The sequence below is a fragment of the Drosophila virilis genome, chromosome 4, assembly GCF_030788295.1.
Source record: "Drosophila virilis strain 15010-1051.87 chromosome 4, Dvir_AGI_RSII-ME, whole genome shotgun sequence".
NCBI classification, from domain to species: domain Eukaryota; kingdom Metazoa; phylum Arthropoda; class Insecta; order Diptera; family Drosophilidae; genus Drosophila; species Drosophila virilis.
In genome coordinates this window covers 19332116-19354609 of record NC_091546.1, presented here as the reverse complement: position 1 = coordinate 19354609, position 22494 = coordinate 19332116, and the positions used below count along the sequence as shown (strand labels likewise).

Genomic DNA, 22494 nt, shown 5'->3' with positions numbered 1-22494 from the left:
AGCAGCAACAGCAAAAAAAACACCACAGACAACTGCTGCAGCCCTTTCATTATCAAGGCCTTACCTTGTTTGATATGCCATTGAACAGCTCATTGCTGTTGCCCAACACTGTCAAAAATTTGGACTTTAGCGCACCGATGCTCGGCGTCCGTTCCATAAATAATTTTATTTTCGATCTCTCGCCGGCAAATGCAGCCGGCGGTGTGCCCGGCGTGGGCGTGCGTGTGGGCGGTGGCTTTGCGTCGACCATTGTTGCCACGTGTAGTTAGTTGCTTTGCTTTAATAGTTGAAACTTTTGTTGTATCCGTTCTTCCTGTTGTTGTTGTTGTTTTGTCTATTTTTAGCTGTCATTTAATAAGCGTTTTCGTCTGCTGACGCTAACCGCTGACGTCGACGTCGACTGCTGCGACGACTGCTGCTGCTGCGGCTTCAACTATCGATTTTTCGTATATATGTGGCGCAGCAGCAATGCGCCGCAAGCAGCTGCTTTATTCTTCTTCTGCTTTGCGCTTTGCTATATTTTTTTTTTCATCAAGACTTGTGCCGTTATTTTTGTTTTTTTTGTTTCTCTTAATCTTGCTGCGACAGAAAAGAATCTTTGCAGTTGGGTTTGGTTAGGTGCAGCTTGTTGGCATTTAAGCGATATCCCATATTATGCATATTAATTTCCGTTGCTTTTCTTATTTGTGACACATATTTAATTATATTTTTTACAGCAACAATTGCATTTTCTTATTTATTTTCGAAATTTATAACCAGTACAAATTTTTTTTTATTTAAGTTTTATTATATTTAAGATGTTTCAAACGTTTTATTATCATTTAATTCTTATGGTGTTTTTTCTTTAGAGCTTTTTTAAATTTTGTATATATGCATTAATTGTTTTTAGAAAATTTAATTAAAATTTTTTAATGTCATGTATCATCATTTATATTAAAATGTATGGTTTATTTTTTATTTATTATTATTTATTTTTTCTTCATTTATGTTTAGGCCTAACATGTGTTTTTCTTGACCGTTTATTATCTGTTATTTTATATGAATACAATTAATTATATTTATTTTTAAATTATTTAAATTTAGTTTATTGTCTTTATTTTGATCTGTAATATTAAAATGGTTTCTTAAGAGTTTCAAGCATAAATATTTAAATATATCTCATAATTTTCTCTGTTCTAAACTTGACTTTAATACGTATTATATTTTACTCCCACTTGCATAGTTATATTTTTTAAATTATTATTTTATAGTTTTTGTTCTTTCAGATTCGTGTTAAATATAATATATATATTTTCCAAGGCTTCATTTCCATTTACATATATGTATAACACGCTACTCCATAGAAACGCACTTAGTATATTACATTGAATTGTGCTTTGAATTTTTTATTGTCTACGAGCATTACGCAAATGAAATTATGCGCACGGGACACAATTGAAGGCACAATTTGATGCACTATAAATATGTATTTGTGTAGATGATACTGCTTTAATATTGCACGTGGAGCACATTTAACTTCTATTTTTCTCTATCCACGCATGGCGGGGTAAGAGCGCGGTGTGGCATTAAAAAAATCGTTGAATTTTCCGCGTTTCACTTGCTTTTCCTGCAACGCGCGCTGCGCAAATGCAGCCGAAAATTTAGTTTTTAGCTTTAAGAATCCGCCGTGTGTGCCAGCGTCATTTCTCGCATGCGATAGAAAATGGTAAAAGCTTCTGCAAAGCTTTTCCGTTAGGCGCAACAATAACAATAACAATAGCCGGCATTTTGTTTGTTTACGAACAGCTGAGCGAGCCGAACGTGGCCACGCGATACTCGACTTCGGCTCGGCCGCCAAACAGCTGCGAAACGTTGCGCCAGGCATCGATTGAAGGCGCAGCAAGCGTTCACGTCGGTCTTGACGTCGACGTCGACGGCGACGTCAGCGGCGGGCAAGGTCGTGTCCCGAGTCAATGCGAAGCAGCGGCAAAGACGAAACGGCGTGGGCGGAGCGCACGCTTATCAAAAATGCGTGTCTGCAATTATTGGGCTTCGCCTTCACGCTCGTCTTCGAAGTCGACGTCGACGTCGACTTTGGCTTTGACTCTTTGACAAATCCGTTTTGCATGTCATTTACTGCTAGCTCAATTTGCACTTATTACCGCGTGCACACACACACACACACACACACACTTATATGAATATGTAACAGTGAATGTATACGTAATTTTGATTGGCATTACGCATACCACATGTTGCGCCCATGACTGGACTTTATCGTGCCTCAAATTAACAGCGCCTGCCACGAGGCGCTAATAATAATGACCATAATTCGCAACAGCAGTGGCTAATTCGCATTTATAAATAAATATTTCTTGTATTTATTTATGAACACAAACAACCATTAATTGTTTTTTGATTTGTAAGCACGCTGCCGGCAGGTGGCGCTTTTGAAGCGTGCGTGGATATTATTTATAAGAATACATAATGGGTTTAATAAATCTGTTAAGAGCATATTTTTAACAGCTAGCAGCACATTAAATTCCATTGAATTTATTGTGTTTTGTATTGTATATAAATGTTTAAATGATTTATTTAGGTAGCCGTTTATAAGAAATGTAACACAATAAATATTTTTTAAGGTGTAAAAAAAGGTTCTTCAATTGTCACGCCTACAAATATAATTATATATTATTATTAGATATACTCGATAGAGGCGATAATATGCCCAGGGATGACGGTTTTGATGGTTCCACAATAATACGATAAATGTTTGTCATAATATGACATAGGTTTAAAATCTTTTATGATAAACAATTTATGGTTCTATAAATAGAGGAAGTAGAAAATGGGCTAGTTAGAGAGGGAAGGCTTTTTATACTATTTATATATTGATTTATTAAGGAAAGAATTGCAGGCAGCGCTATATTCAGAAAAATCCTTGTGCTTCATTCTATTTTACTCGCAAATTTTATTTTTAAAAGTAATTTTATTTTGCAAAATACAGGAAGAAATATGCGCAGACAAAAAAAGAGAAATAAATAAATAATCCGCAACTCAACGTCAACGTCACAAGCAAAATAAGCAACAGATTAAAATGCATGCAAAATGTTTAACAACAATAAAAGAAATGTGAAGAAAAAACCAAAAAAAAAAAACAAATTTCCCAAAACTTTTTACACACGCGTCAAGCCCGAAAAACTTGTCTATACAAACGCTCCGTAGTATTTTTATAAGATAATGCGAAAAGCCCAAAATAGACGCACAAAGAGAGAAACGCACAAGATGCAAGAGATTGGAGACACATAGAGCAAATGAGAATTAAGAAAATAGAAAATAGAAAAATATTGCGGCGACAACGTCCCGAAACTGGGGGATTGTGGTAAAAATGTTGTTTAGATGTCCAATAGACAAATCAGTTTGTTGGGAGACGATCGCCGAACGAGACCGTAGCAAAAATATAATTCATGTCGAGCGGCGCGCACACACATCTATATATATAGTATCTATAGATATATATCTATATAACTATATATAAGTATATATGTTCATGTGCTAACAGCTGGCAGCAGCAATTTTGAGTGCGGCGGTACGCGAAAAACAAGTCAAATCGAATTATGTAAGTGTTCTTTATAGACGCTCCAACCTAGCCATATATTACCAAAAAACAAAAAAAAAATCAATAACAAATCAATTTAAAAAAAATAAAGGAAATATAAAAGAGCTGTGTGCTAAAAATAAACACAACTAAATTTAAATCCAAGAAAATAATTCAATATATTCAGCTAAAAGTTCAAGGCATTTCGCATTTTCGATAAATAAACCAAATTTATGCATTAAATAAATTAGTTTGCATTTTTTTTTTGGTTAATTTGCGGCACAAAAAAAAATGGTGCAAGAAATAAACGCAAAATTTAGGCAATTAACAAGAAGGCAAGAAATAAAGTGTTTAAAAATAGTTTCTGCGCTCGTTTGCACGTGTGTGTGTGTGCGTGTGTATGTGTGTATGTGTGTGTATCTGTGTGGCTGGCTGCCAGGGCAGCTGCCACTTGAAGCTGCCAACGACAACGTGGCAGAAGGCAGAGTGAGAGAGGAGGGAAGAGTAGAACGCGTCGATCATGATACTTTATAAAAGACGCATATTAAATCAAAAGCAATCTAAAGTTTATAAAGAAACAAAAATTAAATCAATATTTTTCAAAAGAATATTCTGCGTTCTTAAAACAAAACTTTGTTCAAACAAAACTTGTTGAACTAAAACGCCAAATTTATGCAAACAGAAAGCCTTTGTAAGAAATGATGAAGAAAATATATCAAAAATTTTATATTATTTGATACAAGTGAAATTATTAAAAATTATATAAGAAAGTATAATAAATATAATAATAATAATATAATTTTAAAAAGTGTGAATTTTCCCAGCTACGTAAAAGATAATTATATTAACTTATATTAGAGTATATATAAACAAATATAAAAATAATAAATACAATAGAAAAAGGACATTTAAAAAGTAACTAAAAAAGGATGCATTAAAAATGTTATATTATTTGATATAATCATTATTATTATTAATAATAAACTAATAATAAATATAAATTATGCCAGCTTTGTAACTAAAACATCTTTCCTAAGGGACTAAAGAAAAGGGAAAGATAAAAAATAAAATGTAAACAAAAATATATATAAAAAAAATATGTTGTTTAATTATTAATAGTTGTATACTATAATAATAACAAATAATCAAACAAATATAATAATAATTAATATGATAATAATAATATAATAAAAATAAATTATAAATTATCGCAGCATTTGTCGACGTCCGCGAAAGTATGGAATAATTTGTAAAAATTCCCAAATTTGATTATATTCAATTGAAATTCGTGGGAAATTCTTTGATTATTCCAGAATATTTTCTATGGATATATTATTTTGAATTTTCATGCTATATACATATTTCTAGGGTATTATTGGATATTTTATATATTTTACATTAAAATTGCAGATTATATTCAAATCAAAAACTATTTAAAAAAATATGTCTACAGTAATTTCCTGTTTCTAAACCTTAGCTTCTTCGACATTTGTCATGCAACATGCGTCAATAGATTGTTGCATATATGCGCGGGCTCTCTCTCTCTCTCTCTCTCTCTCTATCTCTCTTAAGAGTAACTTTTAACCATCTATTTTTATGACCTATTCAATTATCTCAATTCATTTAATATCTTTTCGATTTCATTTACTCTTGACTAATTCATTTCTTCTACTCTTTCCATACATTTTCAATTCTCTTCGTCTCTTTCTCTCTCTCTTTTTCTCTTTGTGTTCAAATGCATTTAGACACGCTGTCAGCTCGCACTAATTGAGTCACACGAATTATTTCCTTTTGCTTGTTGCGCCTCGTTTCATAAATAAACAACAAAATTTCGATTTATGGCAGATCGCCTTAATACTCTGTAAGTTTTGAATAATAACAGAAATGGCTGACTAAATATTGGCATAGTTTGTATGGCAACTCTTTTAAGTTACAAAAAAAAGCCTTGCATATTTCCAGGCTCAGCTGGAGTTAATTTTTGAAACATAAATATTGGAAGCCAGAAATATGTTTATATAGAGAGTATCTCTTAGTCGCTTTCAGCCTGCATTTTAGACTTCTTTTGAATCGAAATATTTTGGCCTATATTTGCACGGTTTATTCGTGGAGCAACTTTGGCGGCGATTGGGCGGATTTTTGTTGCATTATTTCGCGTTGCAAACAGCTTTTACCTAGGAACTTGTCTCAAAATTTAGGTGAGCAGTCTAAAAATATTCTAGAAATATTTGAAAAAAACATATATATGAATATATTTTGTTGGCAGTTGTGTGTAATTGAATATGAAGTCTTTTGAAGTGTCCACAAGATATACTTATAAATATATATATAAATATATACAAATTTGCACAAATTTTCAAAATAAATTCATAATATTCAAATAGAAAAAGATAATTGTATGCAAATTGGTTTGAAAATGAAAAACGCAAAGAAAATTCGAAAAATAATAAAATATTGAATACAGCGATAAAAAATGATGCTTTATCTAGACAAAGAGCATGGTTCCAAAAATAAAAATATAAAAAATAGTTAAAACAAAAATTTGGTGGCACATAAACAACTCGTTAGACAGCTCTTTAATATAGCTTCTCCACATATGCTCCATTTTTGCTAAATTCCTTTTTTTAGATTGAAATAGAAATAAAAAGAAGAGGAAGAAGAAGCAGAAGGAGAAGCAGACGAACTGTACGACAAAACGGCTGCAGCAGACGCAGGCGAAGAGAAAGATGACGACACCGCAATTGCTCAATAAAAACATACGCACAATGCCCGCCTGGGTGGTGAGTAGACCCCAGAGAAGTCTCGGAGTTGGAAAAATTCGCATTTATCGTTTGCCTTGCATATAGAACGAGGCGAACGATCGCATCGGACCCAAGCCGCCGCCTACGCCCATGAATGGTAATGCGGCGAGCAATGGAACTCAGCTGAAGGTGCCGACACTGCCACCCAAGACGAAGAACACACCCGAACCCGACTACGAAGTGATCGAGTTCTCCAATCAGCAGCAGTACTCAAATGAGCCCATGAAAACTACACAGATTCGCACCAAAACTCCAGGCAAGTGATAGACTATAGAAAAAGAAGTAAATACTAGAGGCAATATGTCGGATATAGACGAAGAAAATACTAGAGATAAGAGATAAGTGGTATTTTATAGAAGAAGAAGAAAATGCTAGAGTAGTGAAGCAATACCTGAAGCACAAACAGTAGTAGAAAATAATATCTTAAAGTAATAATAATACTTCTAGAAGATCCAGATTTACTAAGGAATTAGTTATGGTTTATACTTGGAAAAAACTTCTGGGAGGCTAATAAAAGTACGGCAATACACTAGCAGAACACACAGAAGTACTTTTAATAATAACTTTAAGAAGAGAACTAAAAAAATCACAAAATGTACAGAAAGTAGTACGTAGCCAGAGTTATATAAGACTGAAGTTGTACTTAAGGGACTATCAAAAATACTAGAGACGGAATTTTGTAAGAACTGAAAATAGTTTAAAAGTATTTTTGAAAGCTCTAGGATTACCTGAGCAATACTCTTACTAGCTCCAGAAATATTAAGTAAGTACTTACATAAGACTAATAATAATAGGAAACTACTTCCAGGTGAACTATGATAAGTACTTTAAAGGAATACACAAGAGAAGTACTTTAAGAAATAATAGAAGTAACATAAAAATTAGGCAGTTCTTCAGCAGAAATACCAGATGAAAAAAAACCTGACGAGATATATACTGACTAGATATATAATATTATAATATATAGATCATAAATATTCATATCTGGAATTACCATAAAGAAAAGAGAATAAAACTTAACCAGATATACTGGAGTTATTTAAAGTTCCAGTAGTACTTCAAGAACTATTGCAAATGCTAGAATATGAATTTATCTAGAATCAAAAATGGTTGAGAAGTATTTATAATGTCACCAGAATTAATATTCACTTATACTTTTGGATAGAGAAGAAATAATAGAGATGAAGCAGAAATTGAGTTGAACAATAATTACCTTTAAATATATATATAAATATATTTATCAATCAATAAAGATCTAGATAGTTACGTTCGTATATCTCTATATAGTACACCCGACTATTGTATTTAATCGGAAAAAATAGTTTTTTCTATCCCTCATAGTATTTGGAAAATTTCAACATAATCTAATAAAAATGTTTATTTTTTAATCCTTTCCTTATAAAGACCTTCCTCAGATTGATACATACCATATTTATATTTAATAGTAGCTATTAAAAATGTAAACGTTTAATTCGTGTAGATAACAAACTGAAATGCACACTGTGCGGCTCACAGAATCCCTGGGTGACCTGCGCCGAGTGCGCGGGTCAAATCTTTTGCGCCAGCTGCGATGACATGTTCCACAAGCATCCCAAGCGGAAGCAGCATATACGCAAGGTAGGTTGCCATCGATTGCTCATTTGGAGTATATCAATAATGTGCAAGCCATTACGTATTGCCAGGCTGTGGAGCAGGGCACACCGCCCGTGCCACCGAAGGCGGCGGGAGGTGGCGCACCGCCGGTGGCGCCACCGCGACGCAGCAAGCGCGGCTTGCTGACACCGTTTCTGGGCCGCAAGGAACAGGTACGCCACTGCACGATTTTATAAAACCAAAATACAAACTACGTACTAGTACAAGTGCCTAGGGCCAAGCCAAGCCAAGCCAGCCTAGTTAGCTACCATTTAGTACAAGTTTGTAATTGATTTTTGAATGCTTTAATAAAACAAAAACAAAGAAAAAAAAAACAACCATAAAATATGAAAGAAAACCTTTATGCTGCCTGCCTCCTGCACGACAAGATCTAGAGAAATGCGAAATGGAAATGCAAACCGAAAAACTCTTTTGCAGATGTTGCCGCCGCCCTCGCCGACGCCCTCGCACAAGTCCAATGCCAGCGTCTGGCGGGGCACAGGAGCGCCCCAAATGAACAATCGCCCGTTGCCGGAGCCGCCACGCTCGGCGCCCAGCGAGGGCGGCGGCTCCTCGCGCTCCGGCACGCCCAAATCAGTATTCGACACGATCAGCCGGCCGCCCTCGGTGCAGCTGGAGAAGATCAAGACCAAGGCGAACGCCACACTGGATCGCATGGCCCAGCTGCAGATGCGCTACCGCCAACAGAGGGCGCTGCACGAGACGACTGGCAATTCGAGCAGTTCGGCCCTGGGCAGCGAACAGGTAAGCTCGGATTCTCCCGCCATTCAAATTCCCACCATGTCCCTCATTTACATATATCGTGCTCGTATCGTGTGCGTCAATGTCTTGTGCTTGTCTCAACCCGCACACGCACTCGCTCTCTCTCTCTCTCTCTTTCTCGTTTTTTGTGCATATTCCACACAAACGCAGCATTTGCCGAACTTCGAGCATTGGTCAAACAACATTTCACCATCGCCCTCGCATTTTCGTTCCGGCAGCATGTCATCCGGTTTGAATTCATCGCATTTTGATCTATCGGATGATTCACACAATTTTCACAATTCCCTGTTGTTCCAACAACAACAACAACGACAACAACAACAACAACGACAGGCAGCGAGCGGCCAGCGTCGCCAAATGAGCACCTCCGTCTTCAACTTGAACAGCCTGAACTCGCGTCGTCCTCTCTCCGAGAATCAGCCAAGCGGCGCCTGGTTGTCCAATCAGCGCATGCAACAGGTAAGTTCTTGCTCACCTCCTGGGTGTCCTTAGCTGTGACCCTTTCACTCCTTGCTCTCCTTCTTGCAGGCCCAATCTTTGGCGCAGCTGAACTGCGCCGGCTGCCAGAGTCATCCGCAGCCCAACTGGCCGCCGCTGCAACCACATGCCCAGATGCCTGGCGATGAGTGGTCACAGTTTGGCTCCCAGCAGCAGTTCAATCACTCTAATCTGTCGCTCAACCTGGGCGCCGGCTACTTGCCACAGCAGCATCCGGCGCACTATCCGCCGCCCGTGTTCATGACCCAACGCGGCATGATGCCAAATATGTATCCGGGCGCAGCGGGTTATCCCATGATGCATCCAGGTGAGCAGAGACAATGAAAACTATTCACGCTTTGATTTATACCCTGTACATTTACACTTGCAAGGCGTCATGGGCATGCCACCCACAGCTGCCTCGCGTGCCACGTCGCGGGCTCGTTATGCCGCCTCGCCCACGCCCAGCCGCAAGTCTGTGTCCGCACGACGCAAGCGCAGCAGCTATGTGGACGACGAGCTCACCGACGATGAGGACTCCGATCAGGATGACCGTCGCTCCCTGGTCTCGAATCGCTCGGGCATGACCAGCGCTTCGCGCGCCCATCAGCATCATCAGCGCCAGCGGCGCTTGTCCAGCGCCTCGCAGCTGTTTAGCAACGGTGGCAACGATGAGCTGGATGGCGAGCACCAACAGCGTCATGGCGGCAGGCAGCACAAAATGCGCGATCGTCGCGGCTCCGTAGCCAAGTCCGTGCAGAGCGAGTGGCTGCCCGAGCGGCGGGATTCCAATGCAGGCGGCACCTTGAAGCGTCATCAGCAGGAACCATCGAAAACCAGTCGCATCTATTCAGATCTGGAATCGGAGGGTTCGGGCGCACGTGCCTTGGTCCAAGCCAAGATACAACAGAAACTGCAGGAGGCAGATCAGCAAAAGACCAAGCGAGCCGAGTCCAAGCGCAAGCCGGAAATGAAGAATGAGAATACGCAGGCAGCGGCAATTGTGCAGAAGCTGACGGACAGCACGCCAGCCAAGACAGAGCAAAGCGAATCAGAGCACGAGGAAGTAGTCGAGGAGGTCACCGCCTCGGAGAGCGAGGCAGAAGCGGAAGTTCCAACAGCAGCAACGGCTGCAGTGGAGGAAGCGACGGAAGATGACCTAGGTCCGCCGCCCACCACGCCCGACCACGAATGGGAATGCGAGTTCTGCACATTTGTCAATGAGCCCAACATTAAAATCTGTGCCATATGCTGCAAGACGCCATGCAAACCACCCGTCAAGCCAAAGGCAGCCAACCAGATGGAGACCAGAGCCACAGTTGAGCCCAAGACGACAACAACCCCATCAGAGGTGAAGCATGTGCGCAAGAGCTCCATGAAGACCACAAGATCCGTGGAGCAGGCTGTTCCGGTCACACAAAGCACATCCAAGCTGCCAGCTGCAGTCAAGCCCAAGCAGGCAATGCAAGCCACAGCCAACACATCCAACATTAAAAAATCGACAACAGTTGCCAAGTCCAAGCTGAAATCCGGAAGGGACAATCAAACGGATAGTTCACTCGCCAAGGGTTTCATACACAAAGGTAGGATTCTCAAGAAAATCTCATTTTTCGAGGGCACCAAGAGCTGAACGTCAAAAAAAAAAAAAAAACACACCCTCTCCATTTAACAAGACAAGACTTTAGCCTGTGTATACCCTGTAATAACCAACTGTAACTGTTAGAACTACAATTAACGCATTTAATGAAACTATACGAAATACAAGTCATGTCCCAAACTAAACATCCTTGAGTTTTGTTTTCGTTCTGTTATCGTTTTGTATTGTGTGCACCACTAAAAGCTCTCATCCATACCTTCCAGAATCCGTTGAGAATATTTGGAATACACTGGATGAGAGCATACAGGCACAGGCGGAACAGGTACTTAAGCAGGCACAGAAAGTCTCCACCGGCTGTGGCGGCACTCCACCCCGTGAGCTGGCAGCCCCGAAATCGGATGATCCGCTGCGACAGGCGCGCGAAATGGGCACCTCACCACCGCCGCAGCACATCTCCACACAAGTAACCAGAAATCTCAAGCAATTTATTCAAGCTTCGTTTTAAATAGCAACTTTTGCAGACCTACGATGCGCTGCCATTTGGCGCGCAGCCATTGGAGGAACCTGCAGCTGCTGCAACTTCCCTTCCTGAGATGGAGCGCAAGACCTACTGTCGCAGCAGTTCACGTGATCCGCAGGAGACCGAGCGAGATTTGAGAATGCAGCCGGAAACGGCGACAGTTCAATTAAATAGCGGGCAGCTGACGAGACGACCGAACTTCATAAACGATCTTAGAACTCTGCAGCATGTAAGTCCATTTGCCAGGTTCAGGAAGCGTATTTTCATGTTTATTCTGGTTAATAGCAAACCTCCTCGCCATTTGATTTGCCGCATGAATCGGTTGGCTACAAGCACGAGCCAGCACGAGATCCCGAGATCGAAATGCACATCATACTCAAAGAGTTGGAACTTTATAAATTTACCGTGGAAGAGCTGGAAGCAGCACTGAAATATTGCGGCCCCGATATGCATCCCATACAATGGCTGCGCGAGAACTGGCACAAGCTGGTCCAGACCGTGCAGAGTCTGTCCACAAAATACGGTCAGGAGCGGACGGCGAATACAATTGGAACTATCTCACAGAGCGAGGCGCGTGAGGCGCTTCGGAGTTCGGCTGGAAATGTTTGGCAGGCGGTCGCCGAGTGCATACAGCAGCGACAGCAAAAGTATCGCAAGCTGGCGGCCAAGGGCAATTTTCTGAGTGAGGACATTGTGAATGCGTTGACGGCGCATCAAGGTAATGTGGAACAGGCATTGATGGAACTGAATCGCACACAGCTCAAACCATTTCTAATGCGCATCTGGGGCTCGCCGAATGGCGTCGAGAATGAGAGTGCGGCCGTAGATAACAAGTCGGGTTAGTTTGTAGTTCGAAATTCCATATATATACATATATATCAGTCACTATTCATAGATCTGTTTCATCTCTGTATAGACATCCATGAGTTTCTCAACACACATGCTTTGGACTGTTTGCAAATGCAGCACAGTGAGAGTCCAGCGCTTGCCAATCCATTCGATGCTCTCTACACTGATGACACACATAGTCCTGCCAAGTCTACATATGCCACGCCCAGTCCTTACCAGCTAGAAGATAGCACGCTTAAGAATCTCGAAATACTCATTGGCAACATGGAACAGAATCAGGCCAAGCAGAATCAGGAAGTACTTCGCTCAATTGAGACCATGCTGGAGACCTTCAAGGGCAAGCCCGATCAGGAGTATGAAACGGATCCGGAAGTCATGCGCATTCTTACCAAAAGTCCGATTAGCACACTAAAATCCCCAACCGCAATGCCAGACAAGTCCAGCGACGATGTCAAAAACTTTGTCTGGCAGCACATACAGGATATTGTGCCCAATTTGGTGCAGCAGGTGGAGCAAGAGCTCATGGAACCCATGGAACCCATAGAAGTAGCGCCAGCAATGAGCACAATTGCGCCTGAGCCAATTCTAGAAAAGGAGCCCACACCACCGCCGCCAGATCCTGGGCTTTATATCATGGAAGAGTTTATTAAGCCAAATTTAAGAGAGAGTATCATGCGTGAGGAATTGCCACCGAATTTTATTTATGCCACGGAAATAGCCAATTTTAAGCTGGAGTTTGATCGTGGCATGGAGAGATGGCATGAATCGGAATTCGAGTTGGATGACCTCGAGAATGCGGAGCACATTGTCTACAAGAGCTATATGGCACCTAAGATGAAAGCTGTGAAAGAAGCAGAACTTCCAGAGGCCACTGTGAGCCAACAGCAGAGCCACAATTTGCCCAATCTGGAGACTGATAGAAAACCCAACGAAAGAGATGCTAGCCCAGCTGCAGTTGTGGAGGAGCAGTCCTCTATTCGCTCGGATCCTTCTACATCTGCTAAAGAGTCTGAAGAAATAATCCCAAAGGAACCTAACAATGGGTCGACAGACGAGACACCAACTCACAGCTCTTTAATCCAATCGTCAAAACAGACTCCACCAGAAGAAAAGTTGGCACCTTCTGCTAGTGCGTCGAGGGTTACAGATCAGACAACAGCTGAGCGCGATGACAAGGCCAGCCCAAGTCGAGAAAATAGTAAAAGAAATAAAAGATCGCAGTTGCCGAAAAAAGGCAGAGCACGCGATCAAAGTCAAAAGCCGGGAAACAGAAATAGGTTGCCCAATAATGTCGCAAAAGTGTTGCAACAAAGCGAACCTACGGAGCAAATAGAACAGGCTCAGATAGACACAGTGCCAAACATGGCTGATGCAGTAGCACAGTCAGAAAAAGCAGGAACTGAAGGGGAGACAGCAGCTGTAGAAGGCATTGCAGTAGCTGTAAAGGAAGTAAAAGCTGAAGCAGGAGTTGCAGAAGCACAAGCTAATGAAGAAAGTGAAGCAGTTGTACAAGCTACAGCTGCAGAATATAAGGGGGAGCTACAGACCGAAGCTAAAGTGGAAATGGAGGAAGTACAAGCAGTAGAAGACATAGCGGATGCAGAAACGGAAGCACAAGCTGGAAGTGCTCCTTCAAGAATTCAAATTGAAGCAGTTGACACAACCTCAAACAACGAGCACTCTGAGCTATCCAAGACTTTGGCGAATGTTGTGGAAGTCGAAGAAGCTTTACAGGGCTCTGAAGATAATTTAAGATCCCCACAAGTTCCACAGTTAGCTACAGACGAAAACGAGGTAGCTCAAGCTGAGGAGAGCATTCCGAGCTCAGAAGCAGATGAGTTACAAGCAACAGAAGCTGCAGAGCAAGCCGAAGCAATGCCATCCTTAGCCGCTCTAGCTCAAACCGAGCTTCCCACAAACAGCACGATTGAGTTAATTCCAACGATCGCTGTGGCGTCCAATCAGAAACGTAGTCCCAAACGTTTCTCTAAAATACCCGTAAGAACTCTCAGCGCAAATAGTCTGCGCAGCGAAAGCCGAAATAGTACACAGACGCCATCAGCAGAGGTTGAAATAGCCAATACGAATTCCGAGGAGCATAAGGAATCCAGCACGGAGGAAGGCATACCAGAAGCTCAAGATGTTACCTTCCAAGCAGAACCAAAAACCGAGCGGAGCACACCTGCCGAGCTAGTTACACCCAACGACTCGGAGGAGGTCTTCGAAGATGCCACAGAGTTCGGCAGTGAGGAGCAGCAGGCACACGATGAATCTCCCTCCGACACAGAGCTCTATAGCCTGGACAGTGAGGAACACCCTCCTCAATCGCCAGAAAGTGAGGTGCTACTCGTTCTAAACACTGAGCAGCCAACGGAGAGCTTGAGTGTAGTACAATCTCCCAGCAATACGACAATCAGTTCGCATTCAAGTGAATCTGAGGCGGAGCCGGTGGTGTTTAAGGAGTTTATACCATCGGGAGATCCTAGCAAGCAAAATCTAAGCGAACTGGTGGAAGACACCCAACGTTTGATCAAGCAAATGCGCGATGAAATAAGCATGGATGAGTTTGAGTCCACCGATGAGGAAGACTACTCCGAGGACTACTCCGATGAGTACGACGAGGGCGAAGAGGAAGACTGGTATGACAGTGAAGGTGAAGAAGGCACCTATAACGAGCACGCCTCGTTCATTGAGGATGCCTCCAGTGGTGCAGCTGCTGGTTTGGCGGAAGGCGACGAAGAAGCCACCGAAATTGAAGACATTATGGAGGAGGATGAATTTGAGGAGCAAGAAGACGCACAGGCAGAACAAAAACAATTAACTGACACGCATGAAGCAGTCACGAGCACATCATCAGTCACGCCCACAAATCATGATCAGCACGAAACTGAGCCAAGTGAGGAGACTGAGATTGTTTCTTTCACAGGCAGGGCAGTCGAGGAAAGCATCAAATTAGACGAAGCAGCTGCAATTGAATCCGTGCCAGTAGTAACTTCTCCATCGGAAGAGCTTGCAAATGCAGCTGAGACTTCAGTCGGAGAGACTGTGGAAAATATTTTCTCGATAGCGGAACCCATTATAGCTCTTATCGAGAGTCGACCAGTAGAACTGCCTGCGGAAATTGTTTTAGAACCGGTGTCTCAGCCAGCTGAAGAGCCAACTGCCTTGCCCCTAACACCCGCTCCACCCATTGTCGACTCCGAAACCCGTCCATTGGAACCACCTAGCGAAACAGTATTGGAAGAGCCCAAAAAGGTAATCCCCAACAGCACACACGCCACAACAAGCAAAAAGACACCAACAACTACCAAAGCACTCAGCACACCCAAGACCAACAAGACCCCGGTTAGCAAAATACCCAAGCTCACAAATGAAAGCACAAACAACAACAAGAAATTGCCGTTGCGTTCCAAGTCATTTTCCGCGCCCATGGGAATCTCGTCGGTCAAACGCATACAGCAGGAGTTTCTGCAGAAGCAAACGCTATCGAGTCCAACGCCAGCAAGTCGTGTGCCGCTCAAGAGTAGCCCCAGCAATAAGAAATCCTTGACTGAGGCCATCAATAAATTCAATACAAAAACCACACTGGATGGGCCCAGCACAAGTGGGGCAGCAGCAGCGGTTAACGCTCTTCTGAAGCCCCGAACTCAGCCCAGGATACCTAAAAAGAAATACCACGAGACCTGTTTCTCGGATGATGACTACGAGACCTCGGCCACCGAGGAGGATGAACAGGAACAGCTGCCGGGCCCAGTCAAGGCAGAAATGCTTCAGCGTAAGCTCAGCATGCCCGTCTTTCGTGCCTATCCCAGTGTCCAGAAACCAGTCATTGAGGAGCCAGCGGTGTGTAGATCCATACGACTAGCTCAGTAAATGCCTGATACAATTGGTTCTCTCTCACACTCATTCACAGGTGCTGGCGCGCAAATATGTGGAACAGCAGCTGGTGACGAGCATTGCGGAAGCACAAATAGCCGCCACTCTAGTGAATATGAAGTTTCAGGAGGATGTCGCTCTGTGGGCTGCCAGAGAATGCTCGGACCTGGATCAAGCCATATCCATGTTGCAGCAGGAATGCGAGCTATGCATGAATAGCTATCCAATGAATCAGATTGTGTCCATGCTGAAGTGCACCCACAAATGTTGCAAACAGTGCGCCAAAAGCTATTTCACCGTACAGGTGGGTGATCAAGCGACTCGACGGATGTACTCTTATATAATATTAATATAAAGGTGTTGTCTGTTGTCTTCCCTTCCTCATGAAGGGTTGCTGCAGTAGACCTGATTTGAGTTGTTGAGACATTCAGAGACCTGGGCATAGACCAGCTGTTTCCTTTCATTCCAAGTGTAGGCTGACCATTCAGAAAGGATGTTCATAGTTCTATCGTCTGTCTGCAACCTAAGCTTTGTATTCGACTCTCCTCCAACAGTAAAAGCTTCTCTAATTCCTTCAGGGAATAGAATGGTGTAGCCTTAAGACTTTACTTTTTTTTCTCTAGCCAATTAATAGAGAATTACTATATCTGCAGTTATTGGTGTCTTGTTTTACTAAATCGACTCACTTCCTTTGGAATTTATTGATTTCCAATCCTTGGAGGTTTTGTTCTTCCTCTAAGGCAGAAAAAGTTTATTCCTCAATGTCAAATTCTTCAGTTTAATGCATCCTCAATCTATTTACAAATTATTCTTCCATATAGATAACCGATCGGAGTATAAACGATTGCAGCTGTCCGTACTGTAAGCTGCCCGAGCTGAGCAACGAACTGCAGCATGAGGATGAACATTTGGAGTACTTTTCGAATTTGGATATATTTCTGAAAAGCATTTTGGACAGCGATGTGCACGAGCTGTTCCAGCGCAAGCTGCGGGATCGTACACTGTTGCAGGATCCCAATTTCAAGTGGTGCATACAGTGCTCCTCGGGTTTCTTTGCCCGACCCAAGCAGAAGCGTTTAATATGCCCCGATTGTGGTTCGGTGACCTGTGCCCAGTGCCGCAAGCCCTGGGAACGCCAGCACGAGGGCACCAGCTGTGAGGCGTATCTCGAATGGAAGCGGGAGAACGATCCGGAGCTGCAGGCACAAGGAGTACAGGAGCATTTGGCGCAAAATGGCATCGATTGTCCCAAGTGCAAATTTCGCTACTCATTGGCCAGGTGGGCAGCTACTCTTAACATTTCTTCTATATAGGATTATCTCTAATATTTTGTTTTTAGGGGCGGCTGCATGCATTTCACCTGCACCCAGTGTAAGTTTGAGTTCTGTTACGGCTGCGCCAGGCCCTTCATGATGGGCGCCAAGTGCAACATTTCCTCTTACTGCGCCAAGCTGGGCTTGCACGCCCATCATCCACGCAATTGTCTGTTCTATCTTCGCGACAAGATACCCATGCAATTGCAGTTCCTGCTCAAAGAGCACAAGGTCAAGTTCGACACGGAACCTGTGGAGTTGCAGGACGAGCCAAGCAGTTCTAGCAAGGCGCGGGCCCAGGCACGCTGTCCCATACCGCTGCAGAAGGAGACACCACAGGGCCTAGTCGACACTGTCTGCAACAGCGAAGTGCCCGAAAAACATGCGGGCATGTGTCGGTAGGTGTTAGAATAACTTTCCGACATTTCCTATTCGAGCACTGCTCCGTTTCATTTGCATCAAACTAGAATACTTAATCGAGCATTTCAGTTCGAACTGCTCGAGCGTGCAACATGTTCGAACGAGCTCAATCGCTCGAGTCGAACGACATATTTTTTTTGTTTGCAACTCGAACAGTTCATACGCAGTTGACTCGATACAGAGCTCTTACGCTTGTAATTCGATCTATGGCTAATCTGTTTTCTTTTTACAGCACACATTACGTTGAGTATTTGGCTGCGAAGGTTGCCAAGGCCAGCATCGATCCGTTGCCCATTTTCGATTTGACGGACTGTGTACAGGAGTTGCGTAGGCGTGGCATTGCTCTGCCCGAACGTGGGCCCTGGGACACTGATGAGATCTACAAAAACATGTGCTCTGAGGTTAGTTCAATGCCATCAATTGGCGATTTTATTGATTTTGATACACTAGAACAGCAGGGTATATTGATGTGGATATGAAAAGAGTTGAGATTTCTGAAAATTACCGTCTCAGTTTGGAAAGAAACTTGAATCGAATAAAATTTTGTTAAAGCCAGCATAGATAGATCATATAGTTCCCACAGGAACTACCGATAGTTTCAGAGATCTTACAATATTTTGGGATAAGAAATATTTGAATAGAAACTAGTGTATGTCAGAAACTAGAAGCTCGTAGACTAACTTATCAGACTAGCATATCATAGAGTAATCTATTTTTACGATCAGCATAGTATGTTTAATTGTGATAGTGTATAGAAATTTCGGTATTGTGCCCAGCTTCTTGGTTTTCCCCTTTACAGATTGTTTTGGCTTTGCGTGTTACTTTTTATTGAGTTTGTTTTACGCGGAAAAACGCATTTCCTGCGGCTGTTTTGACCCGATGAATCAGTTCACGCCCCCGCTATAAATAGCCGTCGATCGATTGAAAAGAAAAACATTTTGCTAATACGTACGCCTAAATTTAGCCTCGACTCTGACGTATTTCACACGCGTCTTAATTGATGTTTTTTTTTTGTTTTTCGCCTTTATTAGTATTTAATTGTAAACAAGGAAAATAGCAAATACAAATGTTTACCTCTCGCCTCTTTCTCTATAGGTAATCAAACAACATATACCACTGAAATCGGCCTGAGTGCGATCGTATCTACATATATAAATATGTATATATATATAGCTGGACCCGGCTGGATATGGCTCTGCCTGAACAACTTGGACGTCGCTCTTTGAGTGTTGCACTTTTTTTCATGTCATGCAATTCTTTACGATTTATCGCATACATTTTTATATATAGACATTTTTATATATACATTTACATATAGAGCATACACACTTACATACACATATATGTTTATGTAAATTTTAGACAGCTTTTTAGACATTCACACGCCTCCGCCCCCGCTCGTACACACCCACAGTACTATTTGTTTAGCTAGTAAGCAATTTGAAATGATTTTTGTTTTGCACATCAGCCGAGACACAAACCATAGACTTTATATGGACAGACAGACAGACACGTGGCATTAATGGCATCCAATTAACAAGCTTTTGTGTGTGCAACAATTTATTAATGAATGCATTTTTTTTTTCGCTAAACGTGTTTTAAATATATTCCAAATATTTTCAGCCAGATGGCGTTTACGATGCCAAAATAAACCAATTTATAGAAATCAAAGTGGTTGCGCCTCCAAAAATATTCAAATGTTGATTTAAGAAAAATTATATGAAAAAAAAATATGAAAATATGGAATATTTTGAAAAGGTAAGCGTTTATTTGTTTTAACAACATTCGTGGCCGCATCTGGAGAAACAGAATTAGAATATCTTTAGGCAGCGCCATGAAAGGCAATTCTCTAGAGATAGCAATTGATATGGCAAGCACATATCGACATATCAAAAAAGGACATATCAAAAAAGGATTTAAGAACAATTAAAAGCTCAATAATGCATTGATCCTCTACATCAATCGTTCTATAGGAATATAAACATTACATTTAAATCTCTCGCTAACAGTTATTATAATTATTATTCAAGGATAAATTTCAAATATGTATCTCGATAAAACAGTCATCAGAAGCTTGAAAGACAGCTAATACATATTTATTATTCTTTTGACTATTTTTGCTGGGTATTTACAAGTTAATAATTTCTATTAGGCAGATTTTATGTCGAACTTTACCATTTTTATTTATTTATACTAGATTTATTCTTAACCAGAAACATAACTAGAGTTTTCATGAACATAAAAAAGGGGATATAGAAGAAATATATATTTAAGTAACTCTCTTTCCTAATCTCTTGTACAGGGTATATCGCAGTTGAGCAGCTGTTCGAATTATTTATAAAATCAAAGTCTGCAGACGAGCTTTCTTTATTTAATCAGTATGGACAGGGTTACCTACAGCTTACCCTGTATATTTTGGAATAGTACAGGGTATATCTGACACAAATATGGGCTGATATATATTAGATAAACAGATGTCTGAGTCGATAAAGTAAAAGAAAGACGCTGACAAGTTTCTTAAAAGTATCTCAAGAGCATTTGTTCCATTTCTTCGAATCGGAAAGATCTTTCAGAACTGTTGCATACTTTTCGGGGCTGGAATTAACATTAAATTGAGTGCCGCCAATTTGGGACACTCGGGCAGACGCTGCCGAGTCGCAAGACAGAAAATGCGAAATGGCAAATGCGGCTCATAAATTACGCGCAAGCAACAACAACAAGAGATGGGCGTACGTGAAAAACTCGTGAAAATTCGCATAGGCGACGCGACTCATTGGATAAAAGTTGACTCGTAAAAACCTATTTTTGTGCGATTCGATTTAATTTATGCGCGCGGCACAAAACATGTTTTTGCATTTCGTACAGTTTTACACCAATAGAAAGCAATTAAATTGTCTAATTTGTATATTTATCGAGATTCCAAAGTTTAGATGACTTTCAGCTGGACTGCAAAGGGCGCAACACCTACAAACTAGACGCCTCGGCGCGTGCAGCTCAAATGTTTAAATATAAAACGCATTAATTTTAATATTTATTTCAGCTGACTTATCACATAAAGCTGCGTTAAGTGTTAACATGCGCGCCGAGATATAAAAATGCGAAAAGTATCCAAAAGCAAATCATAAAAGATGTCTACTGTTGAGTGCGTACACCCTGTAGACGTAAATACTTTGGTTAAGCTAGGGTATTATCAATCGTTGGAAAAAATGATGAACGGACTAAATACACTCAAAAAAGAAACATGCCCTCTTTTGTTCTGAACGCCAAGAAAGTCCCTTTTTGACATAGAACAAAAATTTCTGAAATACATATGAATTTTCTTTTCTGATTCTATCATTTATGTTTTCTTTTTAAATACAGCTTTGAATGTTCGAGAACAGCAAAATTTCAGAAAATTATTGCTCGAAACGCAGTTGTTTTTTGTCGTTGTAGTTCTTCCTCTACAAGATACGAAAAACTAAAGTAAAACTTATGTCTACATCTTTTTCTAAATTTTTGACAGCTGTTTCGCCTTTTTAATCGAAAATATAATTATGTACTTTGCACGCTTCGAATTACCATATTGAAATGTCTTTTCAAGTTTTTCAAAATATTAAATTTCATTTTATGAGAACAAAAGCTACGAATGAACAGGGTATTTAGTCGTCATCAATTTGTTCTCTACTTTTTTATTTGCATAACAAAATAAACAAACAAAAATAAAAAAAAAGCAGGCACGTGTCGCACGCTGAACTGAAAATTTAATTACAGGTAAATGAACAAGCGAGCAATCAACCAATCAATCAATCAATCAATCAATCAGCTGGCAACACTTTATTTGATTTGCTTGAAAATTGTATTGCGAGTACAATTTGAAGAAAAAAAAAGAAAAGGTAAACGGTAAGTCAATAAAGGTTAACAAATTTAAGAAATAAATAAACCAGTTGCAAGAAGAACAATTAAATGAGAAAGAAGCAATCGAACACAGGCAAAGTTCACCTTTTGTTTAATCAACCTACGTTTCTGTTTATTAGAGACAGATTTACGACAGCGTCACATCCTGTGCAGGTCCACAGAAACAAAGCCAAGAGAAACAACTCGAACAACAATCACTTAAACAACAACTAAAACAACAATTGAAACAACAACCAAATTCATTCATAAATTCTTGTAGCCATTATTTTGGCCGCAAAAACTATACAGCCCTGACCGCTGCTGACATTAGACCCAAAACATCAGCTGCCCAACCTTGAAAACTATTGGCAAAAACAAAAAAAGCAAAAAAAAAAAAAAAAAAATCCATAAACTTTTGCTATATGGCATGGCCACTGGCAGACAACTGAACAATAATAGATAATTAAAAATGTGAGCAAAAATTTTTAATGCATTTAATAATAAATATTTATCGTTAGTTTTTGCTGCTGTTACCCGCTCCACGCGTTTTTTTTTCTGTTTTGTTTTTAAACAATGTGCCACATTTAACAACAAAACGGCTCGTTTTTGCGCACATTTTTATGATGGTTGGGAAAATGTTTAGAAATTTCGATTTTACGACTAATATCGTGGGCAGCTAGATATATATATATATATATATTCTCAAGTATATACGATATGTAGGCAAACAATAATTGTCTATATTGTTGTAATTGTTATTAGTTTAAAAGACTTAACTT

At 40.8% G+C, this 22494-nt stretch overlaps 2 protein-coding genes across 12 annotated transcripts in view; one reads left to right on the top strand and one right to left on the bottom strand.

Annotated features, from left to right (window-relative positions):
- LOC6628075 (uncharacterized) overlaps positions 1-796 on the bottom strand; it is a 43849-nt gene extending 43053 nt beyond the window's left edge. For 6 of the 7 annotated variants that reach the window (XR_004304354.2, XR_004304358.2, XR_011416706.1 and 3 more), the window contains exon 1: positions 65-796. Coding sequence is in view for 1 of the 7 variants with exons in the window: in XM_002051404.4 (XP_002051440.1) it covers positions 65-250 (186 nt within the window). In the remaining 6 variants the exon portion in view is untranslated. The remainder of the gene's footprint in view (positions 1-64) is intronic. The other variant, XM_002051404.4, reaches the window with a different exon arrangement.
- Positions 797-3413: 2617 nt separating this feature from the next.
- LUBEL (Linear Ubiquitin E3 ligase) lies at positions 3414-19405 on the top strand. 5 transcript variants are annotated; one of them, XM_015172701.2, is made up of 18 exons: positions 3414-3598; positions 6203-6354; positions 6421-6631; positions 7856-7992; positions 8058-8180; positions 8446-8772; positions 8941-9249; positions 9319-9595; positions 9660-10850; positions 11128-11327; positions 11386-11613; positions 11670-12222; positions 12301-16076; positions 16147-16413; positions 16931-17388; positions 17449-17820; positions 18075-18243; positions 18938-19405. In XM_015172701.2, the coding sequence occupies exons 2-18, from the start codon at positions 6301-6303 to the stop codon at positions 18971-18973; spliced, it is 8688 nt and encodes a 2895-aa protein (XP_015028187.1). In that variant the 5' UTR covers positions 3414-3598; positions 6203-6300; the 3' UTR covers positions 18974-19405. The 5 variants fall into 5 exon arrangements, with proteins under 5 accessions (XP_015028187.1, XP_002051441.2, XP_015028185.1 ...); XM_002051405.4 differs by having other exon boundaries at positions 3415-3598; positions 9124-9249; XM_015172699.3 differs by having other exon boundaries at positions 3415-3598; positions 11670-12102; positions 15160-16076.
- The last annotated feature ends 3089 nt before the right edge of the window (positions 19406-22494 follow it).